This window comes from Hemibagrus wyckioides, linkage group LG28 (assembly GCF_019097595.1).
Source record: "Hemibagrus wyckioides isolate EC202008001 linkage group LG28, SWU_Hwy_1.0, whole genome shotgun sequence".
Lineage (NCBI taxonomy): Eukaryota > Metazoa > Chordata > Actinopteri > Siluriformes > Bagridae > Hemibagrus > Hemibagrus wyckioides.
In genome coordinates, this window is record NC_080737.1 from 3,055,766 (window position 1) to 3,079,523 (window position 23,758).

At 40.5% G+C, this 23,758-nt stretch overlaps 2 protein-coding genes across 4 annotated transcripts in view; one reads left to right on the forward strand and one right to left on the reverse strand.

The window, feature by feature from the left end:
* Window positions 1–9,459: 9,459 nt before the first annotated feature.
* On the forward strand, window positions 9,460–13,485 carry apool (apolipoprotein O-like). Of its 3 annotated transcripts, XM_058383293.1 has the most exons (10): window positions 9,460–9,500; window positions 10,533–10,634; window positions 10,714–10,833; window positions 10,943–10,997; window positions 11,082–11,180; window positions 11,443–11,534; window positions 11,617–11,703; window positions 11,799–12,066; window positions 12,163–12,321; window positions 12,749–13,485. In XM_058383293.1, exons 1-10 carry the CDS (start codon window positions 9,489–9,491, stop codon window positions 12,835–12,837), a joined length of 1,083 nt encoding a protein of 360 aa, XP_058239276.1. In that variant the 5' UTR covers window positions 9,460–9,488; the 3' UTR covers window positions 12,838–13,485. The 3 variants fall into 3 exon arrangements, with proteins under 3 accessions (XP_058239276.1, XP_058239275.1, XP_058239277.1); XM_058383292.1 differs by having other exon boundaries at window positions 11,799–12,321; XM_058383294.1 differs by lacking the exon at window positions 12,163–12,321.
* Window positions 13,486–13,671: 186 nt separating this feature from the next.
* The window catches only part of radx (RPA1 related single stranded DNA binding protein), an 11,321-nt gene continuing 1,234 nt past the window's right edge, over window positions 13,672–23,758 (reverse strand). Inside the window, exons 2-15 of the mRNA XM_058383309.1 lie at window positions 23,747–23,758; window positions 23,443–23,635; window positions 23,147–23,255; window positions 22,788–22,888; window positions 22,563–22,682; window positions 16,585–16,716; window positions 16,320–16,490; window positions 15,878–16,035; window positions 15,655–15,791; window positions 15,175–15,222; window positions 14,974–15,071; window positions 14,372–14,665; window positions 14,131–14,286; window positions 13,672–13,811 (exon numbers count right to left, since the gene is read on the reverse strand). The exon at window positions 23,747–23,758 is cut by the window's right edge and continues 131 nt beyond it. Of these exons, the coding sequence (XP_058239292.1) occupies window positions 13,672–13,811; window positions 14,131–14,286; window positions 14,372–14,665; window positions 14,974–15,071; window positions 15,175–15,222; window positions 15,655–15,791; window positions 15,878–16,035; window positions 16,320–16,490; window positions 16,585–16,716; window positions 22,563–22,682; window positions 22,788–22,888; window positions 23,147–23,255; window positions 23,443–23,635; window positions 23,747–23,758 (1,869 nt within the window). The remainder of the gene's footprint in view (window positions 13,812–14,130; window positions 14,287–14,371; window positions 14,666–14,973; window positions 15,072–15,174; window positions 15,223–15,654; window positions 15,792–15,877; window positions 16,036–16,319; window positions 16,491–16,584; window positions 16,717–22,562; window positions 22,683–22,787; window positions 22,889–23,146; window positions 23,256–23,442; window positions 23,636–23,746) is intronic.

Sequence of the window (23,758 nt, forward strand, 5' to 3'; positions counted from 1 at the left end):
CGCCAGGTAACTGATAGCTTGCAGGTTAGCGTAGCCAGTGAAGTAGCTAATCGACTGATAGCAGCTAACATCAAGAAGGCTACGTTTGTTCTAATTTTAGATTTAAATCATTAGGAACATTGACATTCTTGATCATGTGATTCGAATTGTTTAGACGACTCAACGATTCGCTTCATGACTCACTAATAGATTCATTCATGGATTCTGATTCAGTCAAATGATTCAAAACTACGAGAAAAATTAACTGGATCATATGATTCCGATATTGGTTAAGGATATTATAATATGATCCAGTTTAATCTGCACTTTCCTGTAGTTTCGAATCGATTCACTGAAGCAGTTGTTTCAAAACGAGTGAATCACTTGCAGAACACATCCGTATCCGAATCATTTGTGCACAAGATTCTTTTAGCTCTTCGTTCTGAATGTGGAACTGCTCAGAGGAAGAAATTATTAGCATTAGCGATGTATTTTCACTTCAGACTGTTTGTGGTCCGAGGCTCGGGTACGGTGTTGGCGGAAAAACATCTCCTGTGTGTTTTTTGAGTCTTTAACACACCTTCATCCTGGTTCTTTCTGTGCAGTCCATTATATCCGAGTCATATCCGATGCTGAAATGTGTATCATTTTATTTCTGTGTGTTTAAATTCTGTATGTTGATTTGATTTGATCTGAAGAGAAAATCTGCGTCTGCCCTCTGAGTCCACGTCGACGCGGTGTGAAATGTATTTAGCGACGTGTTTCGCTCAGCTATTCCTGTGATGTTATACTGTATTCGCGTTACATTAGCGTGTGAACAGAACCGCTGGGGGAGGGGCGACGAACCTGAATCGAGTCGAATGTAATTATTTTTAACAGTGTAAATTGTACAGACGATTGAAAATAACTACACACACATGCACATGCACACTTCCTGTCCTTTATGTTCCCGTGATGTAGAACATCATGTTCTAAACTCCACTGTGGACTGAATTTTAGAGCATCTCCAGCATCATATGTAAGATTGAATATATATAAATATACACACGTGTGTGTGTGTGTGTATCCTGGGCTTCACTGTGGTTTAGGGCACTTATTTCCCGCCCTGCTCTCTGCCCTGCTGAGTGAAGTGGAAGTTGCACTGAGACTTCTCCATCAGAAAGCGCTGCTCTTTTTTCTTTTCTTTTCTTTCTGCCCTTCTGCACTCTTCATGTCACTCCAGTGTCACTGCAGGCTCGCCCTCCTTTTTTTCCCTATATACACACACATATATAAATATGAATATATATATAAATAAATATATATATATATATATATATGATAAAGATTGTACAATGCAAAAATGAATAAATGAAAATCTCTGCACTTACGAGGCCGTGCTGCATTTTGTGTCGTTTTGACCTTATTCATCATCCATAGTTTATTTGTGTGGCACTTTTAACAATGGACATTTTCTCAAAGCAGCTTTACAGAACATACCAAATATAGAACAAAACATTCAAAACTAATGTTAGACAAAATCATCCCTAATGAGCAAATGATGATAATAATGATTTTATACACTGGAGAGTGTGATTATAAGTTATTATACACACTGAGAGTGGGATTATGAATCATTATAAACACTGAGAGGGGGATTATAAATCATTATAAACACTGAGAGTGGGATTATAAATCATTATAAACACTGAGAGTGGGATTATGAATCATTATAAACACTGAGAGTGGGATTATAAATCATTATAAACACTGAGAGTGTGAGTATAAATCATTATAAACACTGAAAGTGGGATTATGAATCATTATAAACACTGAGAGTGGGATTATAAATCATTATAAACACTGAGAGTGGGATTATAAATCATTATAAACACTGAGAGTGGGATTATAAATCATTATAAACACAGAGGGCAATTATAAATCATTATGAACACAGAGAGTGGGATTATAAATCATTATAAACACAGAGAGTGGGATTATAAATCATTATAAACACTGAGAGTGGGATTATAAATCATTATAAACACCTGAGAGTGGGATTATAAATCATTATAAACACAGAGGGTGATTATAATTCATTATAAACACCTGAGAGTGGGATTATAAATCATTATAAACACAGAGGGCGATTATAAATCATTATGAACACCAGAGAGTGGGATTATAAATTATTATAAACACTGAGAGGGGGATTATAAATCATTATGAACACCAGAGAGTGGGATTATAAATTATTATAAACACTGAGAGGGGGATTATAAATCATTATGAACACCAGAGAGTGGGATTATAAATCATTATAAACACAGAGGGTGATTATAAATCATTATAAACACAGAGGGCAATTATAAATCATTATACACACTGAGAGTGGGATTATAAATGATTATAAACACTGAGAGTGGGATTATAAATCATTATAAACACTGAGAGTGGGATTATAAATCATTATAAACACTGAGAGGGGGATTATAAATCATTATAAACACTGAGAGTGGGATTATAAATCATTATAAACACTGAGAGTGGGATTATAAATCATTATACACACTGAGAGTGGGATTATAAATCATTATACACACTGAGAGTGGGATTATAAATCATTATAAACACTGAGAGGGGGATTATAAATCATTATAAACACAGAGAGTGGGATTATAAATCATTATACACACTGAGAGTGGGATTATAAATCATTATACACACTGAGAGTGGGATTATAAATCATTATACACACTGAGAGTGGGATTATAAATCATTATAAACACTGAGAGGGGGATTATAAATCATTATAAACACTGAGAGGGGGATTATAAATCATTATAAACACTGAGAGGGGGATTATAAATCATTATAAACACTGAGAGGGGGATTATAAATCATTATAAACACTGAGAGGGGGATTATAAATCATTATAAACACTGAGAGGGGGATTATAAATCATTATAAACACTGAGAGTGGGATTATAAATCATTATAAACACTGAGAGTGGGATTATAAATCATTATAAACACAGAGGGCGATTATAAATCATTATAAACACCTGAGAGTGGGATTATAAATCATTATAAACACAGAGGGCAATTATAAATCATTATGAACACCAGAGAGTGGGATTATAAATCATTATAAACACAGAGAGTGGGATTATAAATCATTATAAACACTGAGAGTGGGATTATAAATCATTATAAACACTGAGAGTGGGATTATAAATCATTATAAACACAGAGGGCGATTATAAATCATTATGAACACCAGAGAGTGGGATTATAAATTATTATAAACACAGAGAGTGGGATTATAAATCATTATAAACACAGAGAGTGGGATTATAAATCATTATAAACACAGAGAGTGGGATTATAAATCATTATAAACACAGAGTGGGATTATAAATCATTAGAAACACTGAGAGTTGGATTATAAATCATTATGAACACCAGAGAGTGGGATTATAAATCATTATAAACACAGAGGGCAATTATAAATCATTATACACACTGAGAGTGGGATTATAAATGATTATAAACACTGAGAGTGGGATTATAAATCATTATAAACACAGAGGGTGATTATAAATCATTATGAACACCAGAGAGTGGGATTATAAATCATTATAAACACAGAGAGTGGGATTATAAATCATTATAAACACTGAGAGTGGGATTATAAATCATTATAAACACTGAGAGTGGGATTATAAATCATTATAAACACAGAGGGCGATTATAAATCATTATGAACACCAGAGAGTGGGATTATAAATTATTATAAACACAGAGAGTGGGATTATAAATCATTATAAACACAGAGAGTGGGATTATAAATCATTATAAACACAGAGAGTGGGATTATAAATCATTATAAACACAGAGTGGGATTATAAATCATTAGAAACACTGAGAGTTGGATTATAAATCATTATGAACACCAGAGAGTGGGATTATAAATCATTATAAACACAGAGGGTGATTATAAATCATTATAAACACAGAGGGCAATTATAAATCATTATACACACTGAGAGTGGGATTATAAATGATTATAAACACTGAGAGTGGGATTATAAATCATTATAAACACAGAGGGTGATTATAAATCATTATAAACACAGAGGGCAATTATAAATCATTATACACACTGAGAGTGGGATTATAAATGATTATAAACACTGAGAGTGGGATTATAAATCATTATAAACACTGAGAGTGGGATTATAAATCATTATAAACACAGAGAGTGGGATTATAAATCATTATAAACACTGAGAGTGGGATTATAAATCATTATAAACACTGAGAGTGGGATTATAAATCATTATAAACACTGAGAGGGGGATTATAAATCATTATACACACTGAGAGTGGGATTATAAATCATTATACACACTGAGAGTGGGATTATAAATCATTATAAACACTGAGAGGGGGATTATAAATCATTATAAACACTGAGAGGGGGATTATAAATCATTATAAACACTGAGAGGGGGATTATAAATCATTATAAACACTGAGAGGGGGATTATAAATCATTATAAACACTGAGAGTGGGATTATAAATCATTATAAACACTGAGAGTGGGATTATAAATCATTATAAACACTGAGAGGGGGATTATAAATCATTATAAACACTGAGAGTGGGATTATAAATCATTATAAACACTGAGAGTGGGATTATAAATCATTATAAACACTGAGAGTGGGATTATAAATCATTATACACACTGAGAGTGGGATTATAAATCATTATAAACACTGAGAGGGGGATTATAAATCATTATAAACACTGAGAGTGGGATTATAAATCATTATAAACACTGAGAGTGGGATTATAAATCATTATAAACACTGAGAGGGGGATTATAAATCATTATAAACACTGAGAGGGGGATTATAAATCATTATAAACACTGAGAGGGGGATTATAAATCATTATAAACACTGAGAGGGGGATTATAAATCATTATAAACACTGAGAGGGGGATTATAAATCATTATAAACACTGAGAGTGGGATTATAAATCATTATAAACACTGAGAGTGGGATTATAAATCATTATAAACACTGAGAGGGGGATTATAAATCATTATAAACACTGAGAGGGGGATTATAAATCATTATAAACACTGAGAGGGGGATTATAAATCATTATAAACACTGAGAGTGGGATTATAAATCATTATAAACACTGAGAGGGGGATTATAAATCATTATAAACACTGAGAGGGGGATTATAAATACTGTCTTTTCTACAGTCATAAGCAGTCAGTTGGAGTTGTGTGACGCAGATACAGCATATGTAGAATGTTATTCTGTGTATTGATTTGGAGATTGTTGTCCAAGTCCACATGGGGTCAGCCTTTTCTCACTGAAGGTCCAAAATCTTCATGAAGCGGAACACAACTGGAGCTTGCACAATCTCTGGATGGCGTGGGATTGGTAGAAAAAGAGAAACAAGTTAAAAGGAATTAGCGTAGCTGCTGTTCAAAATATTAGCAAGCACTAGATGGTAATGTGCATTTGCTCAGATGTACTGGAGCACAAGGTGCCTGGCACATCTCTTTTGTCCCTATTGGCTTTCCATATTCATTTCTCTGCTTCTCACATGTTATTTATTCCTGGCATTTTTCCTCCTGCTTTGTTTTTTGTTTCTGACTCGAAGCGCTGAAAGCGTCAGCACCCAGCTCTTTACTGACATCAGCTGGAGAATCAACACTCCTACAACCAGCTCCCTCAACCAACATGTACACTATCTGAGATGATGGTCATAAGTGGTAGCTAGTTCACGCCTCATCTTTACTGTATCCTGGATCTTTATCTGAAAAGGAAGAAGGCTGTATTTTAATATCATGATCTACCTCTCCCTCAGTCAGAGCACCGTACCCACCTGCTTCAAGACCACAACCATTGTCCTCCTTCCCAAGGAGAGCCCCCTGACCTGCTTGAACAACTGCAGACCAGTAGCACTCGCTCCAATCATTATGAAGTGTTTTGAGAGAGTGGTGCTGACCAACATTCAGAGCAGCATACCGGACACGTTGGACCCCCTGCAGTACGCATATCGGCCCAACCTCGGACACCATTGCCACTGCCCTCCATATTTCCTTTTCTCATCTGGAAGATAAGGACACCTACATCAGGAACAGTTCTGCCTTCAACATAGTCATCCCCCATAAGCTCACCCACAAACTGTTTGCACTAAGAGTACACTCCACACTCTGCAACTGGCTTCTGAACTTCCTGACTGGCAGACCACAGAACCTCAGCCACCATCACAACAAACATTGGCACCCCACAGGGATGTGTTCTCAGACCCGTCCTCTAAACACTGTTTACATATGACTGTGTCGTGTCTCACAAGGACATCATCCTGAAGTTTGCTGACGACACTGCAGTGATAGGACGGATCACTGGCGGGGAAGAAGCGGCCTACAGGAGGGAGGTGGCCAGTCTTGTGACATGGTGTGAGGACAACAACCTCACCCTCAGCACAAACAAGACAAAGGAGATGATAGTGGACATGAGGAAGGAGAGGAGAACTCATCTGCCTTTGTTTATCCGAGAGCTTGAAGTGGAGAGGGTGGACAGCTTTAAAAACCTTGGGGTCCACATCAGCGAGGACCTCACCTGGACACTCAACACCACCCAGCTGGTTAAGGAGAGACAACAGCAGCTGTACTTCCTGAGGAGGCTGAGGGAGTTTGGCATGTCCTCAACAACTAAGATCCTCAACCACTTCTACAGCTGTGTTATTGAGAGTGTCTTGCAACATCACACGCTAAATCCTCCAATAATGCAGCTCAGCCACTGCAGCGTGTCCACTAGTGCTTCCTCCTTTCACAGGGTGCCATTACTTTTGTCCTAAAGATATAGTTAGTTAACACTAGACAGTGTATTAATTATAAGTTTAATCAAGGTTCATAACTCCTTCATCAATTTATTCAGTACACATTTTTATTGCTGTCAGTTCTTTGTGCAGCCCAGTACACTTATTAATACATCATCGCCACCTAGTGGATATGCAGGAACAAATTATGCATTACACAATATACACATGATGGCCAAAAGTATGTGCCCCTGTGACTGAGCATCACACCACAATGTGGTTCTTTATCCAAACTCTTACGACATATTTTGAAGCACACAAGTGTATAGAATGTCTTTTACAGCTTTCCGTCACTGACCTATTAGTTCCTCAGGAGCTCTTAGTTCCTCAGGGGCTCTTAGTTAACTTCATTTGTCACATGTACATTACTGCACAGTGAAATTCTTTCATATTTCATCCTCGGGGTTGGGGGCCTAGCTGAAGGGCCCAACGGTGGCAGCTTGGCGGTGCTTCCAATCTTCCGGTCAACGACCCAGAGCGTTAACCACTTGAGCCACCACCACCCCAGGGTTTTCACATATCCCAGCTTATTACCAAACTGGGGTCAGAGCGCAGGGTCAAGCTATGGTATGGCGCCCCTAGAGCAGGCGGGGTTAAGGGCCTTGCTCAAGGGCCCAAGGTTGATACACTATATTGCCAAAAGTATTCGCTCACCTGCCTTGACTCGCATATGAACTTAAGTGACATCCCATTCCTAATCCATAGGGTTCAATATGACGTCGGTCCACCCTTTGCAGCTATAACAGCTTCAACTCTTCTGGGAAGGCTGTCCACAAGGTTTAGGAGTGTGTTTATGGGAATTTTTGACCATTCTTCCAGAAGCGCATTTGTGAGGTCACACACTGATGTTGGACGAGAAGGTCTGGCTCTCAGTCTCCGCTCTAATTCATCCCAAAGGTGTTCTATCGGGTTGAGGTCAGGACTCTGTGCAGGCTAGTCAAGTTCATCCACACCAGACTCTGTCATCCATGTCTTTATGGACCTTGCTTTGGTCACTGGTGCACAGTCATGTTGGAAGAGGAAGGGGCCAGCTCCAAACTGTTCCCACAAAGTTGGGAGCATGGAATTGTCCAAAATGTCTTGGTATGCTGAAGCATTCAGAGTTCCTTTCACTGGAACTAAGGGGCCAAGCCCAGCTCCTGAAAAACAACCCCACACCATAATCCCCCCTCCACCAAACTTTACACTTGGCACAATGCAGTCAGACAAGTACCGTTCTCCTGGCAACCGCCAAACCCAGACTCGTCCATCAGATTGCCAGATGGAGAAGCGCGATTCGTCACTCCAGAGAACGCGTCTCCACTGCTCTAGAGTCCAGTGGCGGCGTGCTTTACACCACTGCATCCGACGCTTTGCATTGCACTTGGTGATGTATGGCTTGGATGCAGCTGCTCGGCCATGGAAACCCATTCCATGAAGCTCTCTGCACACTGTTCTTGAGCTAATCTGAAGGCCACATGAAGTTTGGAGGTCTGTAGCGATTGACTCTGCAGAAAGTTGGCGACCTCTTCGCACTATGCGCCTCAGCATCCGCTGACCCCGCTCCGTCAGTTTACGTGGCCTACCACTTCGTGGCTGAGTTGCTGTCGTTCCCAAACACTTCCACGTTCTTATAATACAGCTGACAGTTGACTGTGGAATATTTAGGAGCGAGGAAATTTCACGACTGGATTTGTTGCACAGGTGGCATCCTATCACAGTTCCACGCTGGAATTCACTGAGCTCCTGAGAGCGACCCATTCTTTCACAAATGTTTGTAAAAACAGTCTGCATGCCTAGGTGCTTGATTTTATACACCTGTGGCCATGGAAGTGATTGGAACACCTGATTCTGATTATTTGGATGGGTGAGCGAATACTTTTGGCAATATAGTGTAGCTTGGATACCTTCGAATCAGTGACCCAGCACACTGACCACTGAACCACCATGTCCCTATGGTTGCTGCTGCAGAAAGGACCTTATCAACATTTCCATAATTTACTGTCCTCTGTCTTCCAGACGAGGATGAGGTTCCCTTCTGTGCCTGGTTCCTCTGAAGGTTTCTTCCTCAGATCATCTCAGGGAGTTTTTCCTCACCACCGTCGCCTCAGGCTTCTCATTACAGATAAAATAGCAACTTAACATCCTAACATCAGAGTCTGATCTCACTAATGCTCCTGTAGATGATCACTAATCCCCACAGATACACTCCAACATCTAGTGGAGAACCTTCCAGAAGAGAAGAGTGGAGGTGTTAATAACCGAACAGAGAAGGGAATAAATCTGGAATGAGATGTTCAACAAGTACATGTGGGTGTGATGGTCAGGGGTGAACGAAAGTTTGAGCATGTAGTGTATTACAGAACAAATTACAAATCACAATAAAAACAAGAGCCACAGAAATATTAGACCAGAATACCAAACCCACAGAAGTGAAGAATACATTTCTTTTTTTTTCTATTTATAATATATTGACAGCATCTCTGTTTGTGGTCCAAAATGTCCGGCCTTGTCCAGCTACTTTTCTAGCTTCAAACTGAATTAATTTGACTCTTTATTTCCTGCGTTTTCGTTTTAACCCTTGATGGCCCCTCTGAGCCTCCGTAGTGATCGAGTGAAGGGGGCGGGGTGACATGGTGGCCAAGGTGAGTTTCAGAATGGAGCAAAACTTTAGCGTGTAAAAAAAATACAAATGCGTTCATTAGGAAAATGTCACCAGATGAAAAAGCAGAGGTTTTCGTCGAGTGTGTGTGTGTACTGTGTCTTTAAATCGCCGAATGTTTTCATTGTTTATTAGAACGGAGAAGTTCATCGTGTAGAACATGACGTTCCCTGAAGCAGCGCACTAGCGTACTATGTAGTGTATGAAAGTAGTGCGCGGGCTTCGGAGTGAACGTCTTCCTCCGCGCACTAAACAGTGTGAATAGTATGGATAAAGTAGTGCGCATGACGACGGAGTCAAGAGGAGAATCAAACCCAGGCTTTCTTTCTTCTCTTTTAATGATAAATAAATTTTATTTACAGCTAATTTCATTCAATATAGAGAATTTGAATATGTCGGTATATTAATAATACATAAAAATAATAAATAAATAAATAAATAAATAAAAATTGCAGTGTGTTTCAGATAAACACGTTAACATGTATTATTATATCGGTTTAAGGGCTTCTTATATTTTTAGCATTATAAAATAATCAGTAATTAGATCATTAGTAATAAAACTATTGAAAAACGGAGCTTCTGAGCTTAAAATATTTTTTTATTCATCAAAAAGTTTAGTTTACTTGTAAACATTTTATTTGTATTTTTATTGTGATACCGGTATAAAATATTTATTTTACAGTGATTTTATTTATTTTGAGCCATTTTCCTACATATGGAGCCCGAAAAGAAAGATCAGAGGTCCTCAAGTTCTACATAGAAACTACTTGTATTGTGAAAAATATTAAATATTCTTATTAAAATATATTTTTGTTTTTTCATTCAGTAATCAATTTTAAAATGGATGTTGTATTTTGAAAAAATATATTTTTAAGACAAAAAACACGCTTGAACTCAGAGTGCTGTTTAAATGGAATAAATTCTTCTGTGTATTTAATATGTAAGATGTTGGGCTGCTGGGGGAACATCTGGATTAAACAACCATGTAGAAACTGTGTGTGTGTTCTATCCTGAGGTGGTGAAGTTGGCAGTGATACCGGCTGCTTTGGGTTTGGCCTCATTCCGAGTTTATGCCATGACGGAGGACAGGACGGACGGGCGGGTTTCCCCACAAGAGGTGAGACACAATCACACACACTCTTCCTGTCTTGGGAGGAGGTTCTCTCATCTTACTTTAATTCTGTTCTGTTCCACAGTTGTCTGTCTACAGCGCAGACCCTCCAGCGCTGCACTATGTGGAGGAGAGAGCGGGTCGCCTACAGTCAGGAATCGGGCTGATGAGAGCTCGGCTTCAGTCTTACGTCAGAGCTGTGCAGGTGAACGACGACGAGCTGGGGCAATGACGTCATGATAAAACAATCCTGGATTAAATTTCTGCGTTATGTTATCTAATCTTTTTTTTTTTTTTTTTTTTTTAAATCACAGAACACTTGCACCTCAGTGAAGGTCAGGGCCATTTCTTTATACCAGACTGGACAAGGTGAGTGTATATCTATAAGTGCAGAGAGACTCTGAGGTCTCCTACAATATATTGTACTGCTGAGGATTGATCTTTCTGTGATAGACACCTATAATTTCCTGAGAGACCCGCCCCCTGGTTTCCTGCCCAGAGTTGGTATAATCACCGTGTCTGGATTGTCCGGACTCATCCTGGCACGCAAGGGTAAGTTATTCACTGGGGGAAAGAGGTAAATAATAGCAATATGAAGTATGTAGTAGTTGTAGAAACCTTTACATTGCAAGACATTTGACCTTTTAACGATTCTCTCTCTCTCTCTCTCTCTCACACACACACACACACACACACACACACACACAGACACACACAGTTGGTGGAGTAGTAAAGAATAGTGGTCCAGATCTGAACTTTACTGGAACAGCTGGTCTTCACCCTCATCATCCATTTAGTTCTTGTGTGGTTTCAGGTTCTCGGATAAAGAGAATAGGTGTTCCTCTGGTGATGACCTCTGTTGGTGCAGCTGTATGTTACCCCCTGCACACTGTTGCAGTTCTACAGGTGTGTAAGTGGAGGTATTTTATCAAAACACAGCAGTGATTATGATTTTGAACCATTGTTCTCTAACAATCTTTCTCTGCAGGTGACGGGTAAAAAGGTGTACTCTGCCACGTCTTTTGTTGCGTCTGCATTCAAATCCGACTCCAAAGTGGCTGGGGTTGTTCCTGATGTAAGTCTGGATGTATCTGATGTGTACATGTGCATGCAGAACTGCAGGGGCAATAAGCAGGGTTCAGAAACCGATTTTGTCTTTCTTTAATGTAGCATGCGCCAGAAGAGGCTGCCCCAGGTACAGAAGCCCCCGTGTCTGTAGTTACCCATGTTTCTCCAGCCCAGGAAAAAGACCTGGCTCCATCAGAGGTTGCCTTAGATTCAGAACGTACCCCACAAGAAGACACCACTCCAGGGGACATTACCCATGAAGTGGTCACAAATGTGTCTGAGACAACAGCATCAGAAAAACCATTTGTCGCAGATGTTAAACCTGACGCTGCCCCAGAAACGGCTCCACCAGAGGCTGTGGTAGATACAGGTGCAGAAAGTTCTACAGCTGTAGACATTACTTCTGATGTTGACAATTTGCCTGAATCTGCTGCCCCACAAGCTGAAACTGCTCCCCTTACTGTAGAGGAAACTACACCTCCTCTTCCTCCTGCTACTGCTTCTCCTGCTGTAGAGGAAACTCCTCTTCCTCCTGCTACTGCTTCTCCTGCTGTAGAGGAAACTCCTCTTCCTCCTGCTACTGCTTCTCCTGCTGTAGAGGAAACTACACCTCCTCCAGCCAATGGTACGACCCAACACTTTTTTTTTCCTGTTGTAAATGTAACCACAACATCTAGCACTTCCTTAGCCTGAGCTGCTCACCCATAGTTACACTTCCTGCTGTGAAGGAAACCACACCATTTTCCCTAACAGGTTCCAGATAATGTCAGGGATGTGATAGATTAGTGGTTAAGGTGTTGGATTACTGATCAGAAGGTTGTGAGTTTGAATCCCAGCTCCACCAACCTGTTTGGCCCCTGAGCAAGGCCCTTAATCCTCAATTGCTCATTTGTATAAAATGAGATTAAATGTATATAATCTGTATCACACAGGATGCTGAGACTCGGGAATGTTGGTTCTGATAATTGAGAGGTTCTTCCGGCTGATCATTAGTCTTGTATCTATGTTCCACTAGAACATGCCTTTTATTTTTCCTCTTAAACTTCTTGCAGAGAAGCCACGGTTCGCTCCTGACCCATCGTTACTGGATCACGGACAGGCTCATCCTGAAGACGCCGACTTGTACAGCACCCGGGGATGAAGGGAAAACCGAAGGGATGAGTGAACGAGCGTGAGAACGGAGTTGTGTGTGTTGAGGGAGGAATGGTAGAGGAACATCGCATTGTCGTTTAAGACACAGTGAACATTTTTGCTCACTTCTTCTGACCTCGAGTCAACTCGATGACACTGGAACACTTCTTGCTGCTGAATGGCGACGATACCTCGTTTAAACAGAACGAGAACATGCTGGAGGATCGAACCCGTGTTTGATGTGTCCAGCTCAAACGTTTCAGTGTTGCATCATTAAATATTATAAATGGGTGTTTGTTCATGTCCAGTAAAAATCAAGCTGTTGATCTTAAATACTGTGAGTACCTCAGTAGTTAAATAAATAAATAAACGAACCTGATCTCAATACCGTTTCACCCTCTAAACAAAATGTGCTCATTTCCATACGGTACACAGTTTCAATTCTGGAATTAAACCATTTCATTCGGCTGCATTATGTCACTTCCTGTCAGTTGAAAGGAAGTAAATTCTGTACCATATGAAATGCTGTGCAATGAAATGCAGAAACATTTTCAGAAATATTTTATTTTGCAAACTGGAATTGTATATATAAATATATATATATAAATATCTATGCAGAATTGTGAAATGAAAATAAATTAATTTGTTACAAATGTAACTGTAGCTTGATTTAACAAAAAGAGATGGAGAGAAACACGGTGCCAAAACTTTTCTTTGTTATTGATCTGAACATCGTTATTTTATGAAGCAACCCTCCAAAAAATGATTTCTTTCTCTACTTTAATAAAGTATGAAAGAAGAACACTGATATGGTATATTCCCTGAAGAGGGGCGTGGGTTTGCTTTACACAGGCGTGACGATTTCTGCCGTCCTGTACACTTTGGAGCAGACGATCTCGAACCGGTTATGACCCAGCAGACACACGTCCAACACGCACACCACCCGCTCGTCCTCCAGAGCCGGGGCGGAGCTCAGTAACGTCTCTGTATGGAGATAAACAGATGTTATTTTTTTTTAAAATGTAAATAATAAATTAAATCTAGTTGATCTACTTAAACTTGCTTGGTCAGTTTAACAAGTTGTCTTTATATGTCACATATACATTACTGCACAGTGAAATTCTTTCTTCATGTATCCCATCCTTGGGGGTTGGGGTCAAAATGCAGGGTCAGCCATGATGTAGCAGTTAGGGTGGGTTGGGGGCCTTGCTCAAGGGCCCAACAGTGGCAGTGATGGGGGTTGAACAAATGTCCAGTTGACATGGGACAAAAAAAAATCCTGGCCTAAAAGATAGACACACACCTGGTGAAAAGTTGGCCTGAGCACAGACATGACCCGCAGATAGGCATGACATCAGCGAGTTATCATGGAGACCAGTGGACGTCCCGACCGCTCGCGGATCCTCAGCACAAAACACGGGGAGAAAGAAGGAGTCGACCGCCGCCTGCTGATTTAATCCTGAAAGAAAGAACCATTCTCTTTTTATTACCTGAACTGCTAGAGGAGAATATTTACACTCGGGCACAGGATCTGCGTCTCGTACCCAGTAACGTGAGCGTGAGGTATCCTGTGAGGTGTGCGGGCATGTGTGTGCTCAAGCTGGTGTCTGAGGGATGCTCAGGGCTCCACTTGGCGGGGCTCAGGTTGATCCTGTGTAGGATGACGTCCCGGTCTTCGAAGCAGAATTTTTCCGGAACGCTCTCGCAATTAAGGGAGCTGCAGCGCACGTGATCCGTGAGGTCCTGCCTGAGTGAGGACCACACGCTGCTCTCCCATGATGCCACGGGGCGAGCGGCAGACCTCTGTGTGTCGGGAGCGCTGTTTGTCTCGCTGATGTCTGAGGGTTAATGAAGAAAAGATAAAGAATGAAGCACTAATAATACAGGATGGTGTGATTTATTCATCTCTCATCAGAGCAGTTTGAGGAAAATGTTTGATTTCTTAAAGAATAAATACTTCTTATCCATTTGTAGTTACATTTAAAGTGCACATGACCCGATCTGTTCATACAAAAACCATGACGTCAGAAAGAGTGTGTTCGTGTAAACCTGTGTGTTACAGCTGCACTGATGTGCTGTTATAACTTCTGACCAATCAGAATCCAGAATTCACCTGCAAACTATGGATGGTATGGTGGATCTGTACCTGTAGGTTGAGGTGACGATGTGTCAAGTCCATCACCGTCCTCTTCATCAGGCCCTCTGTCCATCTCCTCATCCTCACGATCTGCTTGGTTTGCCTGTCTGAGTGGGAAAAAGGGAAGTCATGATGAAAGAAATGTCCACAGATTCCTGAACATCAGACACCGGTTTGAGTATAGGTGTACATTTAATGATTATTTATTACCTTTCTAACATTCGCTTGGCTCTGGTCCAGTACTGCTTCAGCACTCCTCTATACAAACACACACAGGGACCGGAAAAATGTTCTACTGATTAAAACATCTGGAGCAAATACTAAACATTGTGGGTTTTTTTTTTGTTTTTTTCCCCCAAACTGAATAAATATATAAAAATATAGTACTGCAATAAAAAGCTCAGAACCATGTGAGTGGGCGTGGCCGAGAACTTTATCTCGCTATTCGACATTGACATTGATCAGTATTATTATATGAAATTTCTGACGCTTAATTTTAAAGGACAGATTAATGTTTTGAACCCTGAAGGGTCATCCAGCTAAAAATCCCAAAAAATGCAAAATTCAAAAATGAATAAAAAATAAGCGTATTAATAGAGAAACATGGAATGTGTGGGGAAGTCATTAATAATAATAAAATGAATGTATAATAAAAGTAATTAATAAATAAACATGCATTGTGTCACTCACTGCTCTACTCTCCTGCGCTTGAGAGAGTGTGTGGCATCACTTCGTGACGAAGACGAGGACGTCTCGCTCTGCGGTTGTGCTCCTGCGCTGAAGGAAGAGGTGGAGGCTCTGGTCACACCCACTGCGTCATGCTCCACCTGTTAACCAATAAACAAACAAAAAAATGACTATTTTCACTCTCAGTGTGCGTCATATCTTTTAGCATTAAATGTGTGTATCAGACCTGTTCACTCCGAGGTGTGGTGCCTGGTGCGTCCGGTGGCCACCGGTGGTACTGCACTGCAGCGATACGGCCCTGTAGTGCCACTCTCCTGTGTTCCCGATACTGCAGACTCTCGAGCTCCTTCCGTAGGTCACCTACGGCTAGTAATGATCCTTCACCTACACACACACACAAAGCATATTTTGGCTTCTTTAATATTTCACATGAAAAAAAAACAACTTTTCCAGAAATTTCGTCTCGTTCTTCACTCATACAGACTCCTTGGTGCGGTTTAGGACATGGCATGAGTCTAATCTAATCTACTCCAGTCTACACTACAGTTGGTCCCTGAACTTCTCTTTACATCTGAGCTCGGAGGCATGCTGTGCTGCTATAATCTGCTCATTAGCATGCATAAGCAGCATACAGAACATGGAGTGAAAGAACATGGCGTATCTCTTACTCGCTCCACTGCAGCTGGGGTTTGGTGTGAAGGTTTTTGGGGGAGGGGGGTAACAGTAATAACCCCCTACTGCCGTCTTCCTCAGTACTACGCTGTCCTTCAGAGTCTTGGTCCACTGGATGAAGGCTCTGACCTTTGGGTCGTGCACGTACGGCTGCTTCCTGTGACAGCCTGAGAGCATCAGACACACACACACACACAGAGCATCTGTTACTCCATTCAGGCTGGGTCACTGGCTGCAGCGGTCATTCTGTACACTGGTCACCTGTAGTAAAGAGCTGAGTCTCTGTGCTGCTGGTCAGATAAAGAGCAGAACCCAAACACGAGCCTGGACCCGAGCTTGAATCTGATTCTGTCTCTCGACACACACGCATATGAGTACACACGAGATATGACACTGTGGAGAGAGAGAGAGACAGAGAGAGAGACAATAACAGACAGAGGTGTGTTATTACAGTCCACAATGTGTTATTAGTGTGTGTTATTAGTGTGTGTGTGTTTAGTGTGTGTGTGTTATTAGTGTGTGTGTGTTATTAGTGTGTGTGTGTTATTACAGCGTGTTATTACAGCGTGTTATTACAGCGTGTGTGATTACAGCGTGTGTGATTACAGCGTGTGTTATTACAGCGTGTGTTATTACAGCGTGTGTGATTACAGCGTGTGTGATTACAGCGTGTGTGATTACAGCGTGTGTTATTACAGCGTGTGTTATTACAGCGTGTGTTATTACAGCGTGTGTTATTACTGCGTGTGTTATTACTGCGTGTGTTATTACTGCGTGTGTTATTACAGCGTGTGTTATTACAGCGTGTGTTATTACAGCGTGTGTTATTACAGCGTGTGTGATTACAGCGTGTGTGATTACAGCGTGTGTGATTACAGCGTGTGTGATTACAGCGTGTGTTATTACAGCGTGTGTTATTACTGCGTGTGATTACAGCGTGTGTTATTACAGCGTGTGTTATTACAGCGTGTGTTATTACAGCGTGTGTGATTACAGCGTGTGTGATTACAGCGTGTGTGATTACAGCGTGTGTGATTACAGCGTGTGTTATTACAGCGTGTGTTATTACAGCGTGTGTGATTACTGCGTGTGATTACAGCGTGTGATTACAGAGTGTGTTATTACAGCGTGTGTTATTACAGCGTGTTAGCGTGTGTTATTACAGCGTGTGTTAGCGTGTGTTATTACAGCGTGTGTTAGCGTGTGTTATTACAGCGTGTGTTATTAGTGTGTGTTATTACTGCGTGTGTTATTACAGAATGTGTTATTACTGTGTGTGTTAGCGTGTGTTATTACAGCGTGTGTTATTACAGAGTGTGTTATTACTGTGTGTGTTAGCGTGTGTTATTACAGCGTGTGTTATTACAGCGTGTGTTATTACAGCGTGTTATTACAGCGTGTGTTATTACAGCGTGTGTTATTACTGCGTGTGTTATTACAGCGTGTGTTATTACAGCGTGTGTTATTACAGCGTGTGTTATTACAGAGTGTGTTATTACTGTGTATGTTAGCGTGTGTTATTACAGCGTGTGTGATTACAGCGTGTGTGATTACAGCGTGTGTGATTACAGCGTGTGTGATTACAGCGTGTGTTATTACAGCGTGTGTTATTACAGCGTGTGTTATTACAGCGTGTGTTATTACAGCGTGTGTGATTACAGCGTGTGATTACAGCGTGTGATTACAGCGTGTGTGATTACAGCGTGTGTTATTACAGCGTGTGTTATTACAGCGTGTGTTATTACAGCGTGTGTTATTACAGCGTGTGATTACAGCGTGTGATTACAGCGTGTGTTATTACAGCGTGTGTTATTACAGCGTGTGTTATTACAGCGTGTTAGCGTGTGTTATTACAGCGTGTGTTATTACAGCGTGTGTTATTACAGCGTGTGATTACAGCGTGTGATTACAGCGTGTGTTATTACAGCGTGTGTTATTACAGCGTGTGTTATTACAGCGTGTGTTATTACAGCGTGTTAGCGTGTGTTATTACAGCGTGTGTTAGCGTGTGTTATTACAGCGTGTGTTATTAGTGTGTGTTATTACTGCGTGTGTTATTACAGAATGTGTTATTACTGTGTGTGTTAGCGTGTGTTATTACAGCGTGTGTTATTACAGAGTGTGTTATTACTGTGTGTGTTATTACTGTGTGTGTTAGCGTGTGTTATTACAGCGTGTGTTATTACAGCGTGTTATTACAGCGTGTGTTATTACAGCGTGTGTTATTACAGCGTGTGTTATTACAGAGTGTGTTATTACTGTGTATGTTAGCGTGTGTTATTACAGCATGTGTTATTACAGCGTGTGTTATTACAGCGTGTTAGCGTGTGTTATTACAGCGTGTTAGCGTGTGTTATTACAGCGTGTGTTATTAGTGTGTGTTATTACTGCGTGTGTTATTACAGAATGTGTTTAGTGTGTTATTACTGCGTGTGTTATTACTGCGTGTGTTAGTGTGTGTTATTACTGCGTGTGTTATTAGTGTGTATTACTGCGTGTGTTATTACAGAATGTGTTAGTGTGTGTTATTACTGCGTGTGTTATTAGTGTGTGTTATTACTGCGTGTGTTATTACAGAATGTGTTATTGCAAAGTGTGCTATTGCAGTGTGTGTTATTACAGTGTACGTTATTACAGTGTGTGTTATTACAGAAGTGTGTTACTGTAGAGTAAACTCTTACTGGGACAGATGTTGTTAAAGATCTCGGGCTGAGAAGAGGCAAAAATCTCCAGGATAAAGGGAGAGTCTGAGGTTCCGTCCACTGCATGAACCCACCGATGTGTCCAGAACTTGTTTTATTAGTGTGCGTTACTACAGTGTGCATTACTACAGTGTACGTTATTACAGTGTGTTACTACAGTGTGTGTTATTACTGCATATTACTACAGTGTACGTTATTAAAGTGTGTTATTAGTGTGTTATTACAGTATACGTTAGTAACGTGTATGTTATTACAGTGTGTGTTAGTGTTACTACAGTGTGTGTTATTACAGCATGTTATTAGTGTGTTATTAGTGTGTGTTATTACAGTGTGTTATTACTGCGTGTTACTACAGTGTGTGTTATTACTGCGTGTTACTACAGTGTGTGTTATTACTGCGTGTTACTACAGTGTGTTACTAGTGTACGTTATTACAGTGTGTTATTACTGTGTGTTACTACAGTGTACGTTATTACAGTGTGTGTTATTAGTGTGTGTTATTACAGTGTTTTATTACTGTGTGTGTTATTACAGCGTGTGTTATTACAGCGTATGTTATTGCAGTGTGTTATTACTGTGTTACTACAGTGTACGTTATTACAGCGTGTGTTATTACAGCGTGTGTTATTACAGAAAGTGGTATTACAGAAAGTGGTATTACAGAAAGTGGTATTGCAATGTGTGCTATTGCAGTGTGTGTTTTTACTGCGTATGTTATTACAGTGTGTTATTACAGCATGTGTTAGTACAGCGTGTGTTATTACAGAAAGTGTTATTGCAATGTGTGCTATTGCAGTGTGTTATTAGTGTGTGTTATTACTGCGTGTGTTTTTACTGCCTATGTTAGTACAGCGTGTGTTAGTACAGCGTGTGTTAGTACAGCGTGTTAGTACAGCGTGTGTTAGTACAGCGTGTGTTAGTACAGCGTGTGTTAGTACAGCGTGTTTTAGTACAGCGTGTTTTAGTACAGCGTGTGTTATTACTGCATGTGTTATTAGTGTGTGTTATTACAGCATGTTATTACAGTGTGTGTTATTAGTGTGGGTTATTACTGCGTGTGTTATTACAGCGTGTGTTATTACAGCGTGTGTTATTACAGCGTGTGTTATTACAGCGTGTGTTATAACTGCATGTGTTATAACTGCATGTGTTATTACAGCGTGTGTTATAACTGCATGTGTTATTACAGCATGTTATAACTGCATGTGTTATTACAGCGTGTGTTATTACAGCGTGTGTTATTACAGCGTGTTATTACAGCGTGTGTTATTACAGCGTGTGTTATTACAGCGTGTGTTATTACAGCGTGTGTTATTACAGCGTGTGTTATTACAGCGTGTGTTATAACTGCATGTGTTATAACTGCATGTGTTATTACAGCGTGTGTTATAACTGCATGTGTTATTACAGCGTGTTATAACTGCATGTGTTATTACAGCGTGTTATAACTGCATGTGTTATTACAGCGTGTTATAACTGCATGTGTTATTACAGCGTGTTATAACTGCATGTGTTATTACAGCGTGTTATAACTGCATGTGTTATTACAGCGTGTGTTATTACAGCGTGTGTTATTGCAGCGTGTTATTACAGCGTGTTTTATTACAGCGTGTTTTATTACAGCGTGTTTTATTACAGCGTGTGTTATTACTGCGTGTGTTATTACTGCGTGTGTTATTACAGCGTGTGTTATTACAGCGTGTGTTATTACAGCGTGTGTTATTACAGAAAGTGTTATTGCAATGTGTGCTATTGCAGTGTGTTATTACAGAAAGTGTTATTACAGTGTGTGTTATTACAGCGTGTGTTATTACAGCGTGTGTTATTACAGAAAGTGTTATTACAGAAAGTGTTATTGCAGTGTGTGTTATTACAGCATGTTTTATTACTGCCTGTGTTAGTACAGCGTGTGTTAGTGTGTTATTACAGTGTGTGTTATTACAGCGTGTGTTAGTACAGCGTGTGTTATTACAGAAAGTGTTATTGCAATGTGTGCTATTGCAGTGTGTTATAACTGCATGTGTTATTACAGTGTGTGTTATTACTGCGTGTTAGTACAGCGTGTTAGTGTGTTATTACAGCGTGTGTTAGTACAGCGTGTGTTATTACAGCGTGTGTTAGTACAGCGTGTGTTATTACAGCGTGTGTTATTACAGCGTGTGTTATTACAGCGTGTGTTATTGCAATGTGTGCAATTGCAGTGCGTTATAACTGCATGTGTTATTACAGTGTGTGTTATTACTGCGTGTTAGTACAGCGTGTTAGTGTGTTATTACAGCGTGTGTTAGTACAGCGTGTGTTATTACAGCGTGTGTTATTACAGCGTGTGTTATTGCAATGTGTGCAATTGCAGTGCGTTATAACTGCATGTGTTATTACAGTGTGTTATTACAGTGTGTTATTACAGTGTGTTATTACAGTGTGTTATTACAGCGTGTTTTATTACTGCGTGTGTTATTACAGCGTGTTTTATTACTGCATGTTATTACTGCGTGTGTTAGTACAGCATGTTATTACAGCGTGTGTTATTACAGCGTGTTATTACAGAAAGTGTTATTGCAATGTGTGCTATTGCAGTGTTATAACTGCATGTGTTATTACAGTGTGTTATTACAGCGTGTTTTATTACTGCGTGTTATTACTGCGTGTGTTAGTACAGCGTGTTATTACAGCGTGTGTTATTACAGCGTGTGTTATTACAGCGTGTGTTATTACAGCGTGTGTTATTGCAATGTGTGCTATTGCAGTGTTATAACTGCATGTGTTATTACAGCGTGTGTTATTACAGCGTGTTTTATTACTGCATGTGTTATTACAGCGTGTTATTACAGCGTGTTATTACAGCGTGTTATTACAGCGTGTTATTACAGCATGTTTTACTACTGCGTGTTATTACTGCGTGTGTTAGTACAGCGTGTTATTACAGCATGTGTTATTACAGCATGTGTTATTACAGCGTGTGTTATTACAGCGTGTGTTATTACAGCGTGTGTTATTACAGCGTGTTATATTACAGCGTGTTATATTACAGCGTGTTATATTACAGCGTGTTATATTACAGCGTGTTATTACAGCATGTTTTACTACTGCGTGTTATTACAGCGTGTGTTATTACAGAAAGTGTTATTGCAATGTGTGCTATTGCAGTGTGTTATAACTGCATGTGTTATTACAGCGTGTTATTACAGCGTGTTATTACAGCGTGTTATTACTGCGTGTGTTATTACTGCGTGTGTTATTACTGCGTGTGTTATTACTGCGTGTGTTATTACTGCGTGTGTTATTACTGCGTGTGTTATTACTGCGTGTGTTATTAGTGTGTTATTACAGCATGTTTTACTACTGCGTGTTATTACTCCGCGTGTTAGTACAGCGCGTGTTAGTACAGCGCGTGTTAGTACAGCGCGTGTTAGTACAGCGCGTGTTAGTACAGCGCGTGTTAGTACAGCGCGTGTTAGTACAGCGCGTGTTAGTACAGTGTACATTATTACAGTGTGTGTTATTACAGAAGTGTATTACTGTAGAGTAAACTCTTACTGGGACAGATGTTGTTAAAGATCTCGGGCTGAGAAGAGGCAAAAATCTCCAGGATAAAGGGAGAGTCTGAGGTTCCGTCCACTGCATGAACCCACCGATGTGTCCAGAACTTCTCCGGGACTGTATCACAAACATATACACACAAATGTAAAGACACACAGCTCTCTGCACATGTCCATTCTGAGTGTATGAAAGCATTGTGTTTTGTCCGGTCACGACTCGTACACGTGTTTCCTTTGTTTCGGATTCGCTCCACGCGACTGACGTACGTCACCAGGCCGATGATGTCACACGCCTGGTTGTTCTCCAGCCTCTCCACTTCAGATCTGATGGAAGGAACCAAAGGGGAACGAACATCATATGGAAACTCTATGGAAAAGGCTTTTATAAATGCTAAATAAAAGGAAACACTTGTTCTTTACACTCAGAACAGATTTAGGCCACGCCCCCTTCTTCAGTCTAACACTGGTCACAGTGTGTATTACACAATATCTTAGCTATTCTTTCATGTCATAACAAAAAGAGGTAACTTGCCTGAGCAGCCTCAGGTGTGTGTGTATGTGTGTGTGTGTGTGTGTGTGTACCTGGTAGAGAAATTGTAGGTGACCTCCGGTAAGTTCCACTGAGGCTGAACGCTTTTAGGAGGAATTACAGTGATGATAGCAGTCGGATTCCAGGGATTCAAGCAGATCTCTGTTTCATAGCAAAACACACACACACACAAACACACACACAGAGTCTTTCAAACTTTTCTTTCCTTTCCTTTTTCCGTGAGTGAGTGTTGCGAGAGCTCCAGGTATCATCTGATCCAGGATTGTGGTGTTCTGCACTGTGATGGACGTGATGTCCTGTGCGTGAGGGTCAGAGAGGTGGTCAGTACCTGTGGACCTGTAGAAGACGAGGGGCAGTTTGTCGAGCTGAGGTCTGGAGCGGTTCTGGTAGCTGCGTTTCAGTGTGAATTTCTGCAAGTAAAGAACCGAGCCCACGACCAGCCGCTGATACCATTCAGGACACAGGTCATTCCACAGGACCATGGACATGACACCGCTCTGATCGGCCACCTCAAAGTACGCCTGGAACATGCAAGCACACACAAACACACACACTGACTCCCATTAACTGCTGTTACACCTTACACATATAAACTGAGTTAAAACGCTTTCAGTTTTATTTCCTTTCCTCACCTGAAAGGGGAA